Consider the following 18,084-nt stretch of genomic DNA (forward strand, 5'->3'; position numbering starts at 1 on the left):
GACTTCATAGATTGTGAGATTCTGCGTTGACAACACTCCATCAATCTGCATGCAACTCCCCTCACATCACAACACTCTATCACCTGGAAGTCACTCCTCACCACCGAGTGAGAATCTCCTCCTGCGCTCCATGTCGCGTTCGCCGCGTACAGATTGAGCACCAGCTGAGGGGTTGTTACGAAGTCGACCTTCGCCGCATGCCCGAGGCCCAGCTGGTCGTTGGAGTTCAACCCGAAAGACCAGACTGAGAGGTTGTCAAGGAAGGCCGTGATGAGTGAGCACATTACCGTTCCCATCGTCGGTGATTGCGATGGTGTGGTGGCTGCCGGCTGAGATGTGCTGGACCCTTGTTGTCGGAAGAGGATAGCGCGATCCGAGGCAAACATACTCACGAATGCTATCTGTCATCATCATTACACACAATTGACTATTGTTATGCAGTCTCGCCTTGCAGCATGGACGAGTCTGTCGTGTCACAGACCACCTGCGGTTCAAACTGCACATGTGTGAAGGTATTTCTCTGCTTCTGATCGCCAAGGCCGAGTTGTCCAGCAGAGTTTGATCCCGTGACAAAGACATCACCTGAGATGTTCAACAGTACGGTATGATGCAGGCCACATGCGATTGCAACAACATTAGGGACTTGGCTGACCAGAGTAGGTGAAGGAACAGGGTCGTAGTGTCCAAGCCCCAGCTGCCCAAAATCGTTTCGTCCCTGAGCAAAGACATTTCCATGAGCATCTAAGACAACTATGAACTGTGTGCCGAGGGAAACAGCAACGATGAAATGCTTCTCAAGGGTCTTGATAAAAGTCGGTACTCTAAAGACCCCCCTCGAAGCAGAGCCCAGTTCCTCCGAATCCAAACCCATCTGACCGTACGTATTCTCACCCCACATGTAAAGTTTGCCATTCCCTAGCACTGCAGCAGAGTTTTGCAGGCTTGTCTGCAAATCTACCACAAGCGAGTCTGAGAAATCAGCGATCTGTTCAAAACCATCTCGGTTCTCAATGTCACCAGTGCCAAGTTGCCCGAATCGATTTTCCCCTTGCGCGAAGATGATGCCCCGGTCTGTGCTCACAAGCAGGTGATTTGACCCAGCAGCTACATGGGCAATGACATTTGAATACATAGAAGACAGCAAGGTCGGATTGGGTACATCGATCGTCGTTGCTGCACTTGCATGATACGAATTGTACGAACCATCGCCTGGAACAGTTAGATCGTGCAGCCAGCTAGATCCCCAGAAGTATACTTTTCCTTCAGACGTGAGCGCAGCACTTCGATACCCAGCAGCAAATGCTCTGACGGCATTGAATGGACCCTTGGGGCATGCTACTGGGACAGTTGTCGGCTGATAAGTCCCCAAGCCCAGCTCTCCATGTGAGTTGCTACCTACCGAGAAAACTTGGGCCAGAGCTTTTGACTTGACGTCAGTCTGGGAGAGCAAGGGCTGCGCATGTACGAGCAGTAAGAGCGAGGCGGAGCACAGCGTCCTGCTACAACCCGATTTCATCTTGCCATTGCCGGGGGGGTTGATAGATGATGTAACGGTTTGAAACGATTAGTCAAGCTGGTTGGGAGGCGTGGCTTTTCATTTTCAAACACATATAAAATCATAAGTTTTATAGTTTAAAAACAGTAATAATTTGTAAGTTCCAGAAAGAACCACCCTTCTTGAGTACCCCACCCTTCTTGAGCACTCCAAATTTGCTGTCCCCTCTCCTCAGTCTGTAGGAGCCTCTTGTAGGGCTCGCATGTTCTAATGTTTCTCATAGGAAATAATGAGATAGGTATCATCCATCAGCACATGCATGTGAGTTTCATGGTACCCCACCCACCAAAAGATGATCCTTCAGTCTTTATACCACTACTGTCCACCAAAACTACGGGTCCGTAATCACATGAGGGCACCATATAGGGGGTGGGGACGTTACAAGGGGACAAGAAAAGGGGAAGGCTGGGGTGAGGGTGGGTGATAACTTATCCTAGGGGGTAGGGGTTCAAAACTCATTTCATGCCTTCCTCATTTGTATGGGGTACTTTACCTGCCCCTTAGGGGTGGGGGTACTGCCGAAGTCGTCGATCCCCAGGGGGTACGGGTAGCACCACAGAAACAGTACTGGAGTGCATGGGAAGGGGGGGCAAAGGATGAGATGCACGATGACATGAGAGCACCTGGAAGGAAAAAGAAGAATCGTGTAGCATGCAACACTAGAAGGGAAGAATCCAAGCGAAACGAACTTGAACAAACTTGAGCAGTGGTGAGAGTCTGTGAGCCAAAGAGCCTGATCTTTCTCTATAATTGGCTTCGAATCACTTTGATTTTGTTTCGACTTACAAGTTGCAAGTGCGTGCGCAATCCAATTTTTATAATACTTTGATTTAGCTCGGAGGGACGTAGAGATATAGGAAGAGTCATCGAACGATGTGAAGGTTGTTGGAGGAAGAGCATGGGGGGGTTTCAGTCTGGGCATTTGCAGAGACGTGTTTGAGATGATACCATTCAGTTTGACTTGATATCTGCGTCCAAGATGGCGTAAACTCCAAATTGGTATGACCTTATTTCATTTTCCAGTCGAAGTTTCTCCGAAAATGTCGCCACAACCGCCCCCTCCAGCGTATAATCCGCATGTCCCCATGGCTCATCCTATGGGTGGACCTGATCCTTACGTAAGGACTCTTTGTTATCAATCTTGTTTCAAATCTGCAGAAACATGCTTTGTTCATCCTCACTTTAAGCCACAGGTCCCGATGGCGCAACCTGTGTATTCGAACCACATGTCACAACAAGTTGTGATAGAAGAAGAATACTGCGGCCCAGTAACTTGTGCAGCTGGCTTGCTGTGTGTTTTTTGTATCGGCCCTCTTGGTGTCCTCGTTGCTTGTTGTCCGTGCGACAGACGAACGGTTGTTGTGCAAGGATGATCAAGAATACAGTGATATTTTTCTGTGTGTGTGCCTTATTCGAGCAATGCGTGCACCTTGAAGCTTACTGCTGATTATTTATGTACCATTAAATTTTTCTTTCTGGCAATGGAGGGTGATCCGACATATTTGAGGTACGAAGGGTTTTAAGCTTTCTGGGTTGTTATTAGAATTAGCTTTGTGCAATCACACTAAAATTTCTTCCTACGCATTGAAATTTCTCAAGATGAATAAGCATATAACGAATGCTCAAAGCTCCTTCGCTGGATCACAGAGAAGGGTGAAGAGAAGATATATGAATTCTTTTTGGGAAGCAACAATAACACAATATCGGTTCGTGACACAAGAAAAGGGAAAGACAAAACCAACTCAAGGGAGCTGTAGACCATCCTTTCATATCGACGGGAACCACCACGGGTGTAGAGGTATAGATCTGTTGCATGCTCCTGACCTTGAGGTTCAGCCAACCGGTGCCCAACAGTAGGTTTGTGCTTGTCTGAAGCCGTTAGAGCCTTCGTTGTCTTTTTTGGCTGCGAAAGAAGAAGATATCACCACCGCAACTCTTGTTGCTCACACACTCGTGCTCAATAATATGCCTTCCTGCGAAGGCTTGAGCTCATCTCCGCAGAGCTCTGATAATTGTGTGCGGAACGTTCATGATTCATGCGAAGCTTTCAGTTTGAAGCTCAAATGTACAGAGCTATGGGATCTAATTGTTGTATCCATGAGGATCCGGAACCACGGATACTCGTCGGATACTCTGCCGGATATTCCCTATATAGGCGGACGCATTCTCGTGCGGACGGCCTCCTGAATTACCCCCACTCGCATGCACAGTGAGTGTGGTGGTTGTGCGTAGTTTACCTCCCAGTCTGTGTTGTGTATACAACACTAATAAAGTATTGAGCTTGCATGGTCTTTCAGTCCTCCTTGCACAAGAAAGCAAATAATTCATCAGATCACGTATGTATGCACTTCATGACTGTATTGTCTTTCCATTGGTGCACTTCGTACTGGCTTCATGACTCTGCTGTCTCTCTTGCTTCAGGACTGAGCTGCACTATCGCTTCATCACAGTTGCCATGGTGCTTCGTAACTGTACTGTCCCTTCGTCAGCGTGCTCATGTGTAGGCGAAGTATAAGCTTGAAACATAGTCAGTGCAGGCAAAGTACATTCGTCCACTTTGCCTTTGTACGTTCTGTTCTGTCTTCTGTCTGACTCAACGAAGATCTCCCGGTGGCATTCTGGTCCTTCTCGTGTCGAGTTCTCCCATTGTACAAGTTTCCTCGGGATTCAACCACATGCATCATATGATGGTACATCAGTTGCCAACTGCATGCCTCACATAGCGGCTAGTCAAAGTGTTAACTTCACATGTTGCCTCTTCCCTCTAAATTTGCTGTCCCCTCTCCCCGGTCTGTAGGAGTCCCTTGTAGTGCTCGCATGTTCTAATGTTTCTCATAGGAAATAATGAGATAGGTATCATCCATCAGCACATGCATGTGAGTTTCATGGTACCCCACCCACCTACCCACCCAAACACACACACACACACACGCTCCGACAGCGAAATCACGAAAATGACGGCGCAATACAGGGGTGGGGACGTGAGAAGAGGAGTAAGAAAGGTAACTTATCCTAGGGGGTAGGGGTTCAAAACTCATTTCATGCCTTCCTCATTTGTATGGGGTACTTTACTGTCCCCTGCGAAGGATGAGATGCAAGATGACATGAGAGTGCCTGGAAGGAAAAAGAAGAATCGTGTAGCATGCAACACTAGAAGAGAAGAATCCAAGCGAAACGAACTTGAACAAACTTGAGCAGTGGTGAGAGTCTGTGAGCCAAAGAGCCTGATTTATATGTATCATTGGCTTCGAAACATTTCGATTTTGTTTCGACTTACAAGTTGCAAGAACGATGCGAAGGTTGTTGGTGACCTAATTTCATTTTCCAGTCGCAGTCTTCAACGAAAATGTCGTCACAACCATCTCCCGATGTCAGATCTCCTTGAAATCTGCAGAAGCATGCTTTGTGTTCATCCTCACCTTAAGCCACAGGTCCCGATGGCGCAACCAGGGTATTCGAACCACATGTCACAACAAGTTGTGGTAGAAGAGCATTATTGCGGCCCAGTAACTTGGGCAGCTGGCATTCTCTGCGTTTTTTGTGTCGGCCCTCTTGGTGTCCTCGTTGCTTGTTGTCCGTGCGACAAGCGAATGGTTGTTCCTACAACCGTTGTTGTGCAAAAATAATCAAGATGATAGTAGTGGTCGTTTGAACCTTATTCGAGCAATGCTTGCACCTGGTCGTAGCTTTGACTTCTGCTGAATTTGGGATCTAAAGTAGGATTCGAAGTACGTTCTCGAGTATATACTTTTCCTTCACTTTATTGCAATCTGTTTGGTGCCTGAACAATATTCCGAACCACAATTACATTCCATGATGGCAGGGTACCAGCCAAGGCCCCTGCAGTGCATGTTCTGAATACTTATGTACTCACTTCGTACTCACTTCATGACTGTATTATCCGACAATAGTGACTCGCTTCATTCACTTTGTACTCGCTTCATTCAAAGTACTCGCTTCATTCACTTTGTACACCGACTCGGATATGTCCGATCACTGCCAGTGAGTGCTGGAGTCAAAAAACAAGAGCCCCTTGTGCGGAGATGCAAAAACAAAGTCTTTCCTATTTCGGAAAGGACCACCCGAGGGGTCGCCGCGTCTGGGAATTGAACCCAGGTCTCCCGCGTGACAGGCGGGGATACTGACCACTATACTAACACGGCAGTCAGAAGCACCTTGTTCGGTGCTCGCCTTGGGTAACTAGCCAGAAATTTGATTGATATAGAATTGTAATGGGGGAATGGTGGGGTAGTGCAGAGTCAAAATGAGGGTAGTATTCTTTACGAACGAAATGGACGAAAGGGGTGGGGTGGAGGGTGATAATAAAGGGGTGGTCGGGACCAGAATTCAATGTGCATTTGAGGGGTTCTTTTCTGCTGTCACCTGTAATTGGTGGGTACAATGAGCTAGATGCAAGATAGGTAGGGTGGCAGTGGAGAGAGACAATGAGGCCGGCGGTGTCGCACAATGAGGGAGGGAACAGAAACATGGCGGCCGGCCCCTCCTCCTCCCTCCTCTCTACTGCTCTTGCTTCCCCATTCTCCATGCTTTCTCTCCCCTGCACCGGCCTAACACTCTCTTCTCCTCTACCTTATCAACAATTCCCACATCATCATTCTGCTGTGCTGTGAATCAGAATACCTCATGTCGGCCCCTCTTCCGATCCACTCCTTCCCCTTGCCTCTATTCCGTTCTGTTGAAAACTCGGTATTGTGTCTGTTGTTGTAAGTTCAAGTGTCAATTCGTTCATGTACATGAATTCATCATGTGTTGCTGCTCGTACATTTCTGATGTATGTTGTTCCGACAATCGGATAAACGAGTCTGAACATTGGTTTTTACATGTCTGGTGACTGCTCTGATTCTCTATTCAGGGACTGCTCTGCTGAATGTGAAACCCAAGACCTCGTCATTTAGTGCAAATTTGTCCTGCGATCAGCAATAAGCGTTTCAGAATGGGGAACTTTTCAGGTACCTGATCCGCTGGGTTTTTATTCTGTTTGTAGCTTTAGTGTATTCACAACCTTGTACTGATTGGTAGTTTTTCCTTTGCCGACGTTCGATTTGATCTGCATGGACCAATGATTAATTTGTTTGCAGTCAAAATCCTCTCGGTGTTGCTCTTAGATTTATTGATTGCAAGATTTTGTTACGGGATGAAGACAGGAAGCTTCTGCGGTGTGCTTGTCTTTGTTGTCGTAAAGACAGCCTTCATGTAACACGAACGTGCAGGCGAGGCTGAAAAGCGCAATAAGCTGTGCACCAGGGCGCAGGCGATTGCTGGTGAGCCTCTTCGACTGAGGGGAGGAGGATCGCTTCAGATCTATGAGATCAAGGTGAGGACATGCGTTGTATCATCCACTTTATTCTTGTTCTGATGCGCTTTATTCTTGTTCTGATGTGCTTGCCAGGATTTCTTGACAATCACGCGAAGAAAGGATGCGCGGCTGGTGACCATTAAGAAGCCAAGAGGAGGGTGAGCGGGAGAAGTTGTTGATACACCTCCAGCCCTCATGGAACATGCTTTGACAGACGTGCTGGACCAACAAAGTTCAAAGTTCGATGTAGCAGGTTTCGTTACACGTACGTGGTGGCGGACAGCAACAAGGTGACGTTGAGACGAGCATGTCGGGGTGGAGGCCAGTGATGTGAGTGACAGGCAAGCAAGTTGAAACTTTCCCTTCCACCATCCTTGAAGATCAAAGAGGTGAGACGACGTGTCCTCGACTCGACGATGAAAAAAACTTGTCAGATATCGGGAGGACGACAAAGAGCTGCCAATCGCCCATACGGATAGAAGGAGATTACCAGGGTGAGATGTATGTCAGACTGAGGATCGAGACCGTAGGGGGGCGGAGGGCAAGCAGCAGCAAGGGTAAAGAAGAGCAAGGAAGAGCAGAGCAAGTGCAGTATGGTGAACAATCTATAAGAACTTTGGATACTTGTCTTGTGAGGAGAAGCAAAATCGAGTCTCACTTCCTGTCTGCGTTATTTTCAAAATGCCGCTCATATCCAAAACGCCACTCGTTGTCCAACAGAGCGATGCTTTCTCACTGTCCGAAACCATGTCGAGAAGACAAATCACATTTTCTCTCGCCATTTTCGATTGTTATGCATCAAAAAACATTGTTACCTTACTCCCAATCATTTCGAGAACTTGAAGACTTTTTTCTAGTTCTCAACGCCATGATGCTATTGACTTTACATGAACATGAACATAGAAAAGTACAACATAGAAAAATAGTTCAATGGCGAGTCTCGGCGGAGATGGACCACCATCATACTTGTCGAAGTCACTCGGCAGGATACCAGATCTGCGATGATGAGAGAAGTAGGATGCAGAACTCCAAAGATCGTCTAAGAGCTGCTCGAGTTGCTATGAAGTCATCAAAGATGAATCTCGGCCGAGACGTGTCTTGTGCCTTGCTATCCCCTGAAGAAACTTACATAAGTTTAGAAACCGACATCTACGGAGTGGGAGAAACGGTCGGCATCGAAGTGAGACATCAAAGTCACCTGTGACGTCGGAAGCGAGCTGGAGCGGGACCTGATCTCTCCAGAAGATCTCGTCTCCAACTTTCCTCCTGAGTGAATCTCCGTGCTGTCTGACTCGGGCCTGTACATCTTGCAGCGTGGATACCTCAATCGAGAAGGCTGACACCCTCAGAGCCGCTTCATCCTCACCCATCCCATTGCTGATCATGACCGCATGAAGTACCTCCTGCCAGATACCATCTTGCAATGAGATGAATTTCTGAACAGACGACAGACCACCTTGAGCGCTGTCGACACACACCTTGCTACCTCTGCAAACTCGAAATCTTGAGCTTGATCGGAAGAAATCTCTACAACTCCGTGACCTCACCATTATTACACGTTCGGAGTCTTCACCTTGTAGCAGATTTCCAAGGGCTAATATTGTCGATCCTCCTCCTGGCAGCACAACTCCCGTCCTCGACAAGCTCAAGACCCTTCGGAAACATTTCCTCACCTGCTCCTGCCGTTGTTGGTCAGTTGTGACACCTTCCCCTGAACGACAAACCTGTAGGAGGAGAGTTTCCCCTGATGATAGACCGCAGCAGACAATAGTACTCCAGCAAGTCCGTCCTCCTCCTCCCCATCCAAACAAGCTCACTTCCTCTATGATCGGGGGCTCGAAGGTGGAATGTGAGCTCCTCAAGCTATCCGCTGCCTCCTCCTCCCTCTCCTCCTCCCCCTCCTCCTCATTCTGCAACAGAGCAATTGCTACAGCTGACATGCTCGGGGGCGTGTAGTTCAAATGAGTGAACAACTTCTTCTCCTCAAATGCTCTGCTCAACATCCCAATCGCCACTCTCCTCCTCCCGACATGTCCCTCATCAAAGTCAGCAGCTGATGGTACCTGGGACACCTCCAGCATCTGACAGAGCTGCAGACTTTCTTTCAGCGTAATCCCCCACACAACCATCACGTCCTTCATCTCTAGTATACTGATGAATTTCGCGCTCGGCCGATCCCGCAGCAGCAGACAGGCCAAGTCAAATTCCTTACACCTCAACGCGAACGTTACGATCCGGTCCTCCAGCATGTCCGTCCTCTCCCTCTCCATGAATTCTTCGACTCTGCTGTACACCAGAGTTGTTTCCTTGCCCCCCCCCTCCTCCACGAAGTTGCTCCGATACAAGAAACCCTCGGCCATCACTGCAACTCTGACTCTTTGAAAGTTGAGAAACCATCCGACGGCTCCCTCCTCTCCAGCTCCTTCATGGGCCATCGAGCTCCACCGCTCTTCGCTTCGCCAGGAGTTTGTTCTCGTCCCTCCAAACTTTCGCATTCTCGCATGAAGGTGATCCTGATGATGCAGTGAGAGGGAATGACGCGTTAGAGAAAACTCTCACATGATGCTCCGGCGATGAGACAACAATGCCGGGAAATGTTTGAGATCGCTGCGCGACATTTAACATGCTCGAGTGAGTGATATCAAACTGTCTTGACCTTCGGGTTAAGGCCAGGAATGATGTGGGTCTTTAGAGAATCGGAACGGACATGGCGGCCGAGTTGGATCAGCTGAAAGTTTGTTCAGTAAGCAAAGCGAAGAGCCGTACCAAGAGGAGACTAGAAGAGACACTAGAGAAGGAAAACTCACACTTGCCGTCACCAGTCGAGTAGCTTCCTGGCTTTCATGGGACACTGCTCCGACAAACTCTCGAAACGCCATGCGGCAGCCTTCCTCCAGTTTTCCTGCGGCACTGCACATAACACTTGGTTGTTCTTTGTCGTGTCAACCAGTCACCTGCATCGGAGGCATCGCCTCTGACCGGACCGGCACTTTCATCGCACTCTGGAGCATCGGAGGCAGAACGTCACGAACTCTCCCTCACTCCTGTGACTCTACCACCTTGATCAAGCTCCAGCTCGTCGAACCAGGAAAAGTCATCATCCCCCTGGCTGCCCGAGCTCACGAGCTTCTTGTCTTCGATCCCCCGTTGCCTAGCTCTCTCCCTCAGCACCTGGCTGACGGCAACCGACGACGACTGCAAGAAGCTGTCCACAACATCCAAGACCTTGCGAAGCCCCACCATGACGCGCACGCGATCAAACCCTCCGTCAACAAGATCGTAAAACCTGCGGCAGCAACATCAGGACCAACTCTCATCTTCCATCCGCTCCCTCCCCACCGTCGAATGAGAGGACCGAGAAGGCTGACGAGGAGGGAGCTGCCCGTACCTGCCTCCTCCTGCATAGCTGAGCATCACGGTCACGAAACCTCTCAGTGTCTTCACCTGCTGACCGCAAGTTGTCTCTCTGATCAAGGAGCCCACGGGATGACGAATGTTCAAGACTTGTACGAGTGAGAAACCATCTGCGATCATCCTTGCGTCGGCCTCCTCTTCCCCATTCTCGTTGGTGAACGAGTGGAACTTTACAGACGCGCGAGGTCCCAGCAGAGTGATTGAGCTCCATGAGATTGCGGAGACAACAAGCACACAGTTTCTGTTCATGTTGTCGACGCTCGAAAACTTACATCCTGATCGTGATTGGAGATCATCAGACGGCAAAAAGCAAAGGAACGTGATTCGGTCTTCGTAGGTCACTTTCCTTCTCGCGTCCCCTCGTCTCTACTACAACCCTGCCTCCCTCCATTCCTCTCACCTCGTCTTCGCTTCACTGCTGACCTCTCCTCTTCACATCCTCCCGTCTTGTCTCCCGTTCTCTCTCCTTCCTCCCTCTCCGCTACCGCTCGTCTCTCCCCTCCTCTCTGTGCATCCGAACATCGGGAAAGTGTTTCCCACAGCCGGTCTTCCAGGGGTCCGATATGGAAAAGATGGGGTCAGAAAACTCATGTGGGGTAGGGGTAGTACATCGAGGGATGTTTGTGGTCGAATCTCAGATGAAATTGGAGTTTATTCAAGGGGTGGGTACATCAAAAGAGGGGTACTTCTTGACGAACGGGTCAGGGGAGGTGGGGGTGCCTTCAAGGTTGCCGGTAATGGCGGAATTGAAGTAGCAAGGAAACGCGAACAGCGAGTAGTACTAGTGCTACTGCTCCTCCTGCTCCTCCTCCTCCTCCTGCTCCTCCTCCTCCTCCTGCTCCTCCTCCTGCTCCTGCTCCTCCTGCTCCTCCTCCTCCTCCTCCTCCTCCTGCTCCTCCTCCTCCTGCTCCTGCTCCTCCTTCTCCTCCTTCTCCTCCTTCTCCTCCTGCTCCTCCTTCTCCTCCTTCTCCTCCCGATCCTACTAATATTGATGTTTCTGCCTCTGAACCACCTCCTCTCCCTGCTCCTCCTGCTCTGCTCCTCGTTTGCTCTCTCGTCCTGTTCCACCTCCTCTCGCATGTCTGTGTATTCGTGTCATCCAACTCATCACGACGATTGTCTTTCTTGTTCTTCTTGTTATCGTGTTCGATTCTTCTGTTTCCCTCATTTCCTTCTCGTCTTTATCAGTGTGTCCATCCTTTCAACCTCAACCGCATTCAGCTCAATCTCCATCATCTCCACTATCTTCAACTTTACCAGTTCCTTGTCATCTTGCTTGTCTTCTTTCTCGTCTTGCTCATCTTGATCTTAAATCATCGTCTCTTCTTCCTGCCAGGCAAGAATTGGAGCTAATCAGCTGCACATTGACGTTTTCACACCGTCTTGATTTTCTTTCAAGCATTACCATCAGCACCATCATCACCTCCTTCCACCATCATCATCACATCTATAGTCATCACGAACAGTTAACTAAACCCCAACTACTGCTCCTTATCTTCGATCCTCCTCTCACTTTTGCTAGCCTGTGACCTGTGACTTTGCAGATCAACATGAAAAAGGCAGCCGCATACAAGAGAGGCTTGAAAGAGTTTCAACCGTTGGACAAGCGGCAGAAGACAGAAGCAGACTTGCTGACAAACAACGTAAAACCTGCGATTGTAGACAAGCTTCTCCTCGCGAGCAATCCTGCAGTCCTCCCTCAAAAACCTGCGGCATCCAATTCCTTTGATCCATTCAGCTCGAAATCTGAAACAACACACGTGGATTCAGCCCTGACAGACGAAGATAGCGACGATGACGAGGCAGGAGGGAAGAAGACTGGAGGACGACGGAAAATCACGATCCAGTTTGTTGAAGACAAAAGCAAACGGCACATCACGTTCTCAAAACGAAAGACAGGAATCATCAAGAAGGTCGTGACCTTCCTGTTCTCGTTATGTAGAATATGGAGATGATGATGATGATGATGATGATGATAATGATAATGATGATGATAATGATGATAGTCGAGGTGATGACGAAAATGACGATCGTGTCAACCAGGCAAATGAGCTGAGCATGCTGACGGGGGCACAAGTTTTGCTTGTCGTTACCTCAGAGACGGGAAACATCTACGATTTCTCAACACCGAAGTTCCGTGCCGTAGTGGAGAAGTTCAAGGACTGGTTCAAGAATGCCTGTAAAGATAAGGCAGACGAGTTTAAGGTGAAGTGCTTGCTTTGCCAGGGAGATGAGGATTGAATTGCCCTTAGACCGCTGCGAGCTTGGATCTAAATGATCAAGTGAGTGTTGCGAAAGAAAAGCGAACGGCAGATGTCAAGGTGTGCACTTGTTGAAAATCCTTACCGGCTGATCCCGTCTTTCTTATCTTCTTCTTCCTCCTCTTCCTTTCCTGCTTCATGGGCCTTCTTGATTCGCGCATGTCGAATTGTGGAACAGGATGTCAAAGTGGAGCAAGGGAGGGCCAGTCTGAACGATCTGGCAGCTCTGGCACACACAGTGAGGTACGTCAGATGCTGTTTGATGACGTAAGAGTGAGTGAGATGCAAACAAAGTCAAGCAAACGAGCGTTTGAGCCCCGAGCAGCCTGCGAGCAACGAGATGGCGATAGCGGCAGAGGATCACGCAGATGAAGAGGTATTGAACTTGATGGTGGAAAGCGAGAGATGTAAGCAGCTGCAGAAGAAGGAGAACCAAAGCGATTGCAACAATGACCTGGTGTCTGACAAAGAGAATGAGTGCAAGGTCAAAATTAGACGCTTTCTTCTCTCATTGTCTTACGAGGTGATAGGGGGGCGGAGACGAATACTGTCAAGACTGCCAATGGAAGCGATTGTACATGAGCATGGCGCACAGAATGTATTCCATCAACGACCCGAGCAACCTTGTCTTTGGGTTCCACAGTGACCAGCACAAGACTAGTGAGGATCAGACAGAAAAAGGTGACGAATGCTCCTGCTTTTCTTCCAGTGCTACCTCCGCTGCCACTTCTTATTCCTCCTCCTTCATGTTATCACGTTGTTGGAGGAGGAACAAGAGACGGAGAAAGATTTGGCTCAGATGTTGATGGTTTGATGATTACATAGCTGTTAAGAGTACGATCATGGAGCCGTTCTTGTGTTTGTCAGCATCTTGTTGCTGTCCCATTGTTCGATTATTGTTGTTGTTCTTGATGATGATGATGATGATAGTTAGTGGTGGTGGTGGTGATAAAGATGATCAAGAAGAGGAGGAGGGGGAGGATATTATGATATCGGGTGACTAACTGATTTGTGTCTTGCTTGCCAGGGACGGAAAAGAGCGAGCGAGATCCTTGTCGAGATGTGAATATTCTTCCACACATGATGAGTCGAAGAAAGTCAGTGAAACATCACCGAATGAACGTGAAGAAAGAAGAGGTGAGAACATGTAAGAAATTTTAATTTGATGATTGACATGTGTTGTTGTAGAAGAAACAAGATGAAGAGGTTGAAGGAGGAAATGCGGAGAACTACAAGGAGCTCTTAAGCTCTTGGAGAAGGAGCATGACTGCTGGGTATGTTGTGTTAAGACAGGAAGAAAAACCGTGACAGCCATGGCAGGTCGCCTTCAGTTGTCATCCCCAAGTTGAAAGATCCTAATCGTTGAAGTGAGCGTGAAGTTGGAGAGGATGAAGGGGAGGAGAGGGTTAGTGATGATTCGGCAAGTCGCCTGAAGGAGCAGTATTATTCTGGTGTAAAATTAGATTTCCTGCTCAGCTTGTACTGTATGAATAAACATGTGTAATGATTGATCAGAAATGTTCGAGGTGAATAAAATTTTCATCTTTCAAAACACTTTGTATTCTACAAGCGTATCGCAACCAGTTATCGTAGTCGTGCGACCTCTTCTTTCCTTCGTCTTCCTGGAGTTACCGATATACACACAAATTATCTGGTTATTTCATCATGGATGATAAGATCCTGCTGCTAGCTGCTGCGCGGCTCTCTCCTGCAACAAGGAAACCATGAGCAACTATAAGCACATTCATTAGCATATCATTTCACGTTGAGTCATACACAACATTACATAATGTCATGCGATAGATATCATACGAATATCTCATGTCGGCTCTCATCATCTCATAACGGGTCATACAAGATAGTATCAAAACAGATCCTATCATATCACATCACAGTGTACCGTATCACATCGTATGATATCATATCAAATCATGTCCTGTCACAACTGATGATTCGTTTCACCACTAAACTCAAGTTACAATCATCACGATTATCTTATCAGTCATCTAGATTGCAACTCGTTCAAAATTCACCTGTGCGGATACTCATCGAAGTTTTCAAGCTCACTGAATCATCATCATCAAGTATGAAATGCTGGGACTGTTTGGCCACAAAATCTCTGCAAGGGCATGATGACTGTCAATTCAAGGTGTAATATGACTTACCTCAGACTCTCTGAATGATCGAATCTCCCTACTCCCTTCAAACTCTTAGAGAGAGGAATGCCGACCTGAAAACACGGTGTCAAGCTCTCGACGTCGCCTCTTGCAGCACCTGCGACAGGTAGATGTTCTCCAGAGTTTGCAATGTCGTCCTCTTTCCACGTGCTTCTGCTTTCTCTATGATTTTCTGAATGAAACCGATCAGCACCGAAAATACCTTACTTGGTGCTTCGAGACGAGAAGGACACCAAAACATTTGCAATGGATAGATAGAGGAGAACAGGAAGAAGTGCAAGGATTGTGTAAGGGACCTTGATGGTTTGGATTAGCCTTCTTTCATTCTCTATCACCGCTTTCCTGTTCATCTCAGGATCAAAACCATCAGAATCATGAAATATTTTTCATCTTACTCTCTCTGCTTCATCTGAACATTGGATCCATTATTTCCGCCTCCATTTATTGGCGAACCGTTCTATTGTCATCTTATTCCGGAAAAGTTTTGGAGGCATCACCTCATATGTGAAGATATTCAGGTCATTTCTTACTTTTACCGAAATGCCTGTCACTTGCACTAGCTGTTCATGACCTGCTATTTTTGTCAACATACTTGGTATTGAAGTCTAAACAAGATTCTTACGCGAATTTCTGTCGTTCTCCTCGAGTTCATCTGCTTCTGTGAGGCAAAGGAAGAGAACATCAGTTCAGTAACATTCCTGAAAGAAGAGACCCACACCTGAGAAAGGCGACTTCACGCCCTCCTGCTCCTTCTTGTCATCTTCCTCTGCTATAAAGTGTCTCGCAACTTCTCCATCTGCTACTCGGATCGGCGAGATGTTGGAGATTTCACTCAAGTTGTCGGAGGAAGACGATTCGACGTCTACAGCAGCAGCGGCAGACGTGAGAGGAGCAGCAGGAGCAGCAGGAGGACGACGAGGATTTAGAACGAGCGCAGAGGACGAGGGGAGGGGAGGCTTGAGTTTTCCGCGAAGGAGAGGAGCGGAGGCAGGACGAGAGGCGCGGGAGGTCTGAGGGTCACGAGGAAGATAAACGACACGGGAAGAGTCCGGTAGAGGGACACGAAGCTCCAGAGACTTAGCGAGGCAATCCTGAAGAAGTGTAAGAAGAGGCGTTGAGATTTCATGAGACATGACAAGGCAAGATGCAATGCCCAGCAACAAGCACTCATACTCACACTCGTCATGATCAGATCTCTTGACGTCGGCCTCTCGGAGGGATTGACGGCAAAACACCTGAAGAAACGATCATGTCAGATCACCCATGAAACAGGGGGATGAAGGAAAACAAGACAGACGCATCGTCTGCCTCTCACCACATAACATGATTGTTCAGCTTGTCTGAATATCTCTGGGGGAGATGAAGGGTTGCGGCCCTCGTCTCGATCTCTTCAAGGCTGATGCCGTTCTCTACTCGAGTTCTGTCAAGACCGTGAGCAAGGCGACAGGCTGCCCTCAACATCACATGGTATCGATCTGAGTGCCTGCAGGAAACGGAGGAGAGAGCAGGGCAAGTTCAAACAGCATACAGCCCAACGACCAGACATCTGCGGTCAACACGTCACGTCTCGCAGACGCAGAGGAACGGTGGTCAAGAGCAGGAGGTGTGAGTCTCTCCGTCAACATCACCTGCTCTTGCATCGTAAGGGGAATCGTTGGAAACCTCCGGCGCCATGTAGGCAACTGTGCCACATCTGCACGACGAACGGTGTGAATGTAAGAGAACTAAAGTTTGAGAGAAGCGAGGAGAAACAACGAGGGAGCGAGCGGTCAAATCGTTCGAAACGTCAACTCGCCTTCCTGTCCTCATTCGGCCCTGCACGTTAGCCAGGGATGTGTCGACGGCTATTCCAAGGTCCGCGATCTTGAAGTTGTCTGCAGCAGAGATCAGGGCTCACCGGAGGAGGAGGGGGGGAAGCACCATCGGCGGTTACGAGGATGTTGGCGGGTTTGATGTCTCGGTGGATGACCCTCAAGTCATGCAGAGAGCACAAGCCTGACCCAACTTGCAAGAGACATTTCCAGATCATCTGAACCATGTCAAGACAGAGACCGCAGGAGATCTCAACGTCGCACACCTGCTCGTCGAAGAACAGCCCCCGAGACTTCACGTCGGCGATGAGAGAGGAGACAGAGCCTTTCTCCGCATGCTCCATCACGATGAAGATGCAGGGATGTTTCCCCTCCTCCTTCTGCATGAAGCTCGTGTAGTACCGGACGAAGTGAGCGCTGCGTAAGCGCGACATCAGCTTGATCTCCCGCATCACGTTGTCCCGCTCGGCCTTGGCGATTGCGCTATCAAGCCTTTAGAGCTGATAGCACGAAGGAGAAATGATAGAGGAGAGGAGACAGCAGAGAAGAGGGAAAAACTTCAAGACAGCAGAGAGGAGGGTGGTAGAGGTAAGTCAACCTGAAACGCTCGCTCGAAGGAGCAGGAGATTTACTTCCGAGGACGATCCTTTTCAATACACGAGGCGATTGATCATGCCGCAGCTTCGCCAGGAAGACATTCGCGCTTCCACCTTGACCGAGCTTGGCGATCACTTGGTAGTCTTGAAGAGAAGATCCTACATCTGAAAAGACACAAATGCGAGTATGAGACTCCTGCACCACGTTCACCGCTCTCCTGTTACCGAGACCGTCTGCTTCTTGCCCAGCTTCAAGACCATTCCTTCCTAGCGCATCAGTCTTTCTGTACATGTATGCAGACGTAGGCCTGACAGGCTTCTTCCTGCTGAGATCTGACACCGCCACCTTCATCTCTGCTGCCTCCTTCGACATCCCCACGACACAGAATGCTGAGTTGCCACCTCCAGCTGAGTTGCCACCTCCAGCTCGAGCAGACAAGGGTCGGAGATGCTCCGTCCTCGTATGGTTGGCAAACGGCTCACGGGCAGAAAGTGGACGAGCAGATCGAAACCCAGCAGACACTGTCTGGCAGTCTTTGCTCCTCTTTACGAAGCTCCCCTTCATGTCTCCTGCTGCCGCTGTCTTCACTGAATTCCCCTATTCTTCTCTCCCACCCTGACTTTCAGTCTGTTCTGCCTGCCTCTGAAGCTCTCCGCTCACCTTCCTTCACCTTCTTCCCTTCCTCCCTCCCCTCCTTCACTGCTTCCCCTCCCTGCCATCGCACAGTTCGGTTTGACTTCCGATGAAAATGTCGGGGACAGGCAGGAACCTAGTAGCTTTCAACTTCTGTCCCCTCCTTCTCCTACTGGATACAGTGAGGCGGACTTCTACATTGCGTATCATTCACCAGATCATTCACCCGGAACCGAGCCTCGGAGGCAGGCCCGGTCCGGGCTCGGACGGCAACTCAGTCCGATCACAGAGTCAGGCAACAGCCGAGTGACGGTCTGAC

At 48.9% G+C, this 18,084-nt stretch overlaps 5 protein-coding genes and 1 non-coding gene across 6 annotated transcripts; 2 read left to right on the forward strand and 4 right to left on the reverse strand.

Annotated features, from left to right (window-relative positions):
- Positions 1-433: 433 nt before the first annotated feature.
- Positions 434-1,516, reverse strand: GUITHDRAFT_67156 (hypothetical protein; the record flags this gene model as incomplete). The annotated part of the gene is made up of 1 exon (XM_005837239.1): positions 434-1,516. One exon carries the CDS (start codon positions 1,514-1,516, stop codon positions 434-436), a length of 1,083 nt encoding a protein of 360 aa, XP_005837296.1.
- Positions 1,517-5,646: 4,130 nt separating this feature from the next.
- Positions 5,647-5,718, reverse strand: GUITHDRAFT_t34. Its single transcript has one exon. It is a non-coding gene; the product is annotated as a tRNA-Asp (tRNA).
- Positions 5,719-6,426: 708 nt separating this feature from the next.
- RPL38e_2 (large subunit ribosomal protein L38e_2, cytoplasmic type) lies at positions 6,427-7,530 on the forward strand. Its single transcript, XM_005837240.1, has 7 exons — positions 6,427-6,525; positions 6,655-6,732; positions 6,787-6,890; positions 6,966-7,030; positions 7,087-7,162; positions 7,214-7,261; positions 7,307-7,530. Exons 1-7 carry the CDS (start codon positions 6,510-6,512, stop codon positions 7,349-7,351), a joined length of 432 nt encoding a protein of 143 aa, XP_005837297.1. The 5' UTR covers positions 6,427-6,509; the 3' UTR covers positions 7,352-7,530.
- Positions 7,531-7,847: 317 nt separating this feature from the next.
- GUITHDRAFT_135467 (hypothetical protein) lies at positions 7,848-10,535 on the reverse strand (the record flags this gene model as incomplete). Its single annotated transcript, XM_005837241.1, has 11 exons — positions 7,848-7,987; positions 8,071-8,170; positions 8,195-8,308; positions 8,546-8,596; positions 8,690-9,385; positions 9,432-9,479; positions 9,529-9,600; positions 9,680-9,774; positions 9,827-9,874; positions 9,932-10,158; positions 10,261-10,535. The coding sequence occupies 11 exons, from the start codon at positions 10,533-10,535 to the stop codon at positions 7,848-7,850; spliced, it is 1,866 nt and encodes a 621-aa protein (XP_005837298.1).
- Positions 10,536-12,112: 1,577 nt separating this feature from the next.
- On the forward strand, positions 12,113-12,434 carry GUITHDRAFT_40700 (hypothetical protein; the record flags this gene model as incomplete). The annotated part of the gene is made up of 2 exons (XM_005837242.1): positions 12,113-12,199; positions 12,330-12,434. Coding segments are annotated over 2 exons (192 nt in total), but the record flags the coding sequence as incomplete, so codon positions are not given.
- Positions 12,435-14,087: 1,653 nt separating this feature from the next.
- Positions 14,088-17,855, reverse strand: GUITHDRAFT_161933 (hypothetical protein). The gene is made up of 17 exons (XM_005837243.1): positions 17,357-17,855; positions 17,134-17,296; positions 16,802-17,027; positions 16,645-16,753; positions 16,353-16,598; positions 16,189-16,207; positions 16,040-16,144; positions 15,902-15,959; positions 15,443-15,815; positions 15,347-15,382; positions 15,222-15,295; positions 15,120-15,181; positions 15,021-15,066; positions 14,822-14,896; positions 14,713-14,777; positions 14,581-14,666; positions 14,088-14,255 (listed from the first exon to the last, which is right to left on the reverse strand). The coding sequence occupies exons 1-17, from the start codon at positions 17,694-17,696 to the stop codon at positions 14,203-14,205; spliced, it is 2,136 nt and encodes a 711-aa protein (XP_005837300.1). The 5' UTR covers positions 17,697-17,855; the 3' UTR covers positions 14,088-14,202.
- Positions 17,856-18,084: the final 229 nt, after the last annotated feature.

The sequence above is a fragment of the Guillardia theta genome (genome assembly GCF_000315625.1).
Source record: "Guillardia theta CCMP2712 unplaced genomic scaffold GUITHscaffold_15, whole genome shotgun sequence".
Classification (NCBI taxonomy): domain Eukaryota; class Cryptophyceae; order Pyrenomonadales; family Geminigeraceae; genus Guillardia; species Guillardia theta.

What these genes read in the sequence shown, in the direction of transcription:
- GUITHDRAFT_161933 (XM_005837243.1), bottom strand. Translation starts at nt 17,696, where the DNA reads ATGAAGGGGAGCTTCGTAAAGAGGAGCAAAGACTGCCAGACAGTGTCT. An exon ending in CTGAACAATCATGTTATGTG is followed by an intron (nt 15,960 to 16,039) that starts GTGAGAGGCAGA and finishes TCGTTTCTTCAG; the next exon opens with GTGTTTTGCCGTCAATCCCT. An exon ending in CGTGAAGTCGCCTTTCTCAG is followed by an intron (nt 15,383 to 15,442) that starts GTGTGGGTCTCT and finishes TTTGCCTCACAG; the next exon opens with AAGCAGATGAACTCGAGGAG.
- RPL38e_2 (XM_005837240.1), top strand. An exon ending in GAAGACAGGAAGCTTCTGCG is followed by an intron (nt 6,733 to 6,786) that starts GTGTGCTTGTCT and finishes ACGAACGTGCAG; the next exon opens with GCGAGGCTGAAAAGCGCAAT. An exon ending in TTCAGATCTATGAGATCAAG is followed by an intron (nt 6,891 to 6,965) that starts GTGAGGACATGC and finishes TGTGCTTGCCAG; the next exon opens with GATTTCTTGACAATCACGCG.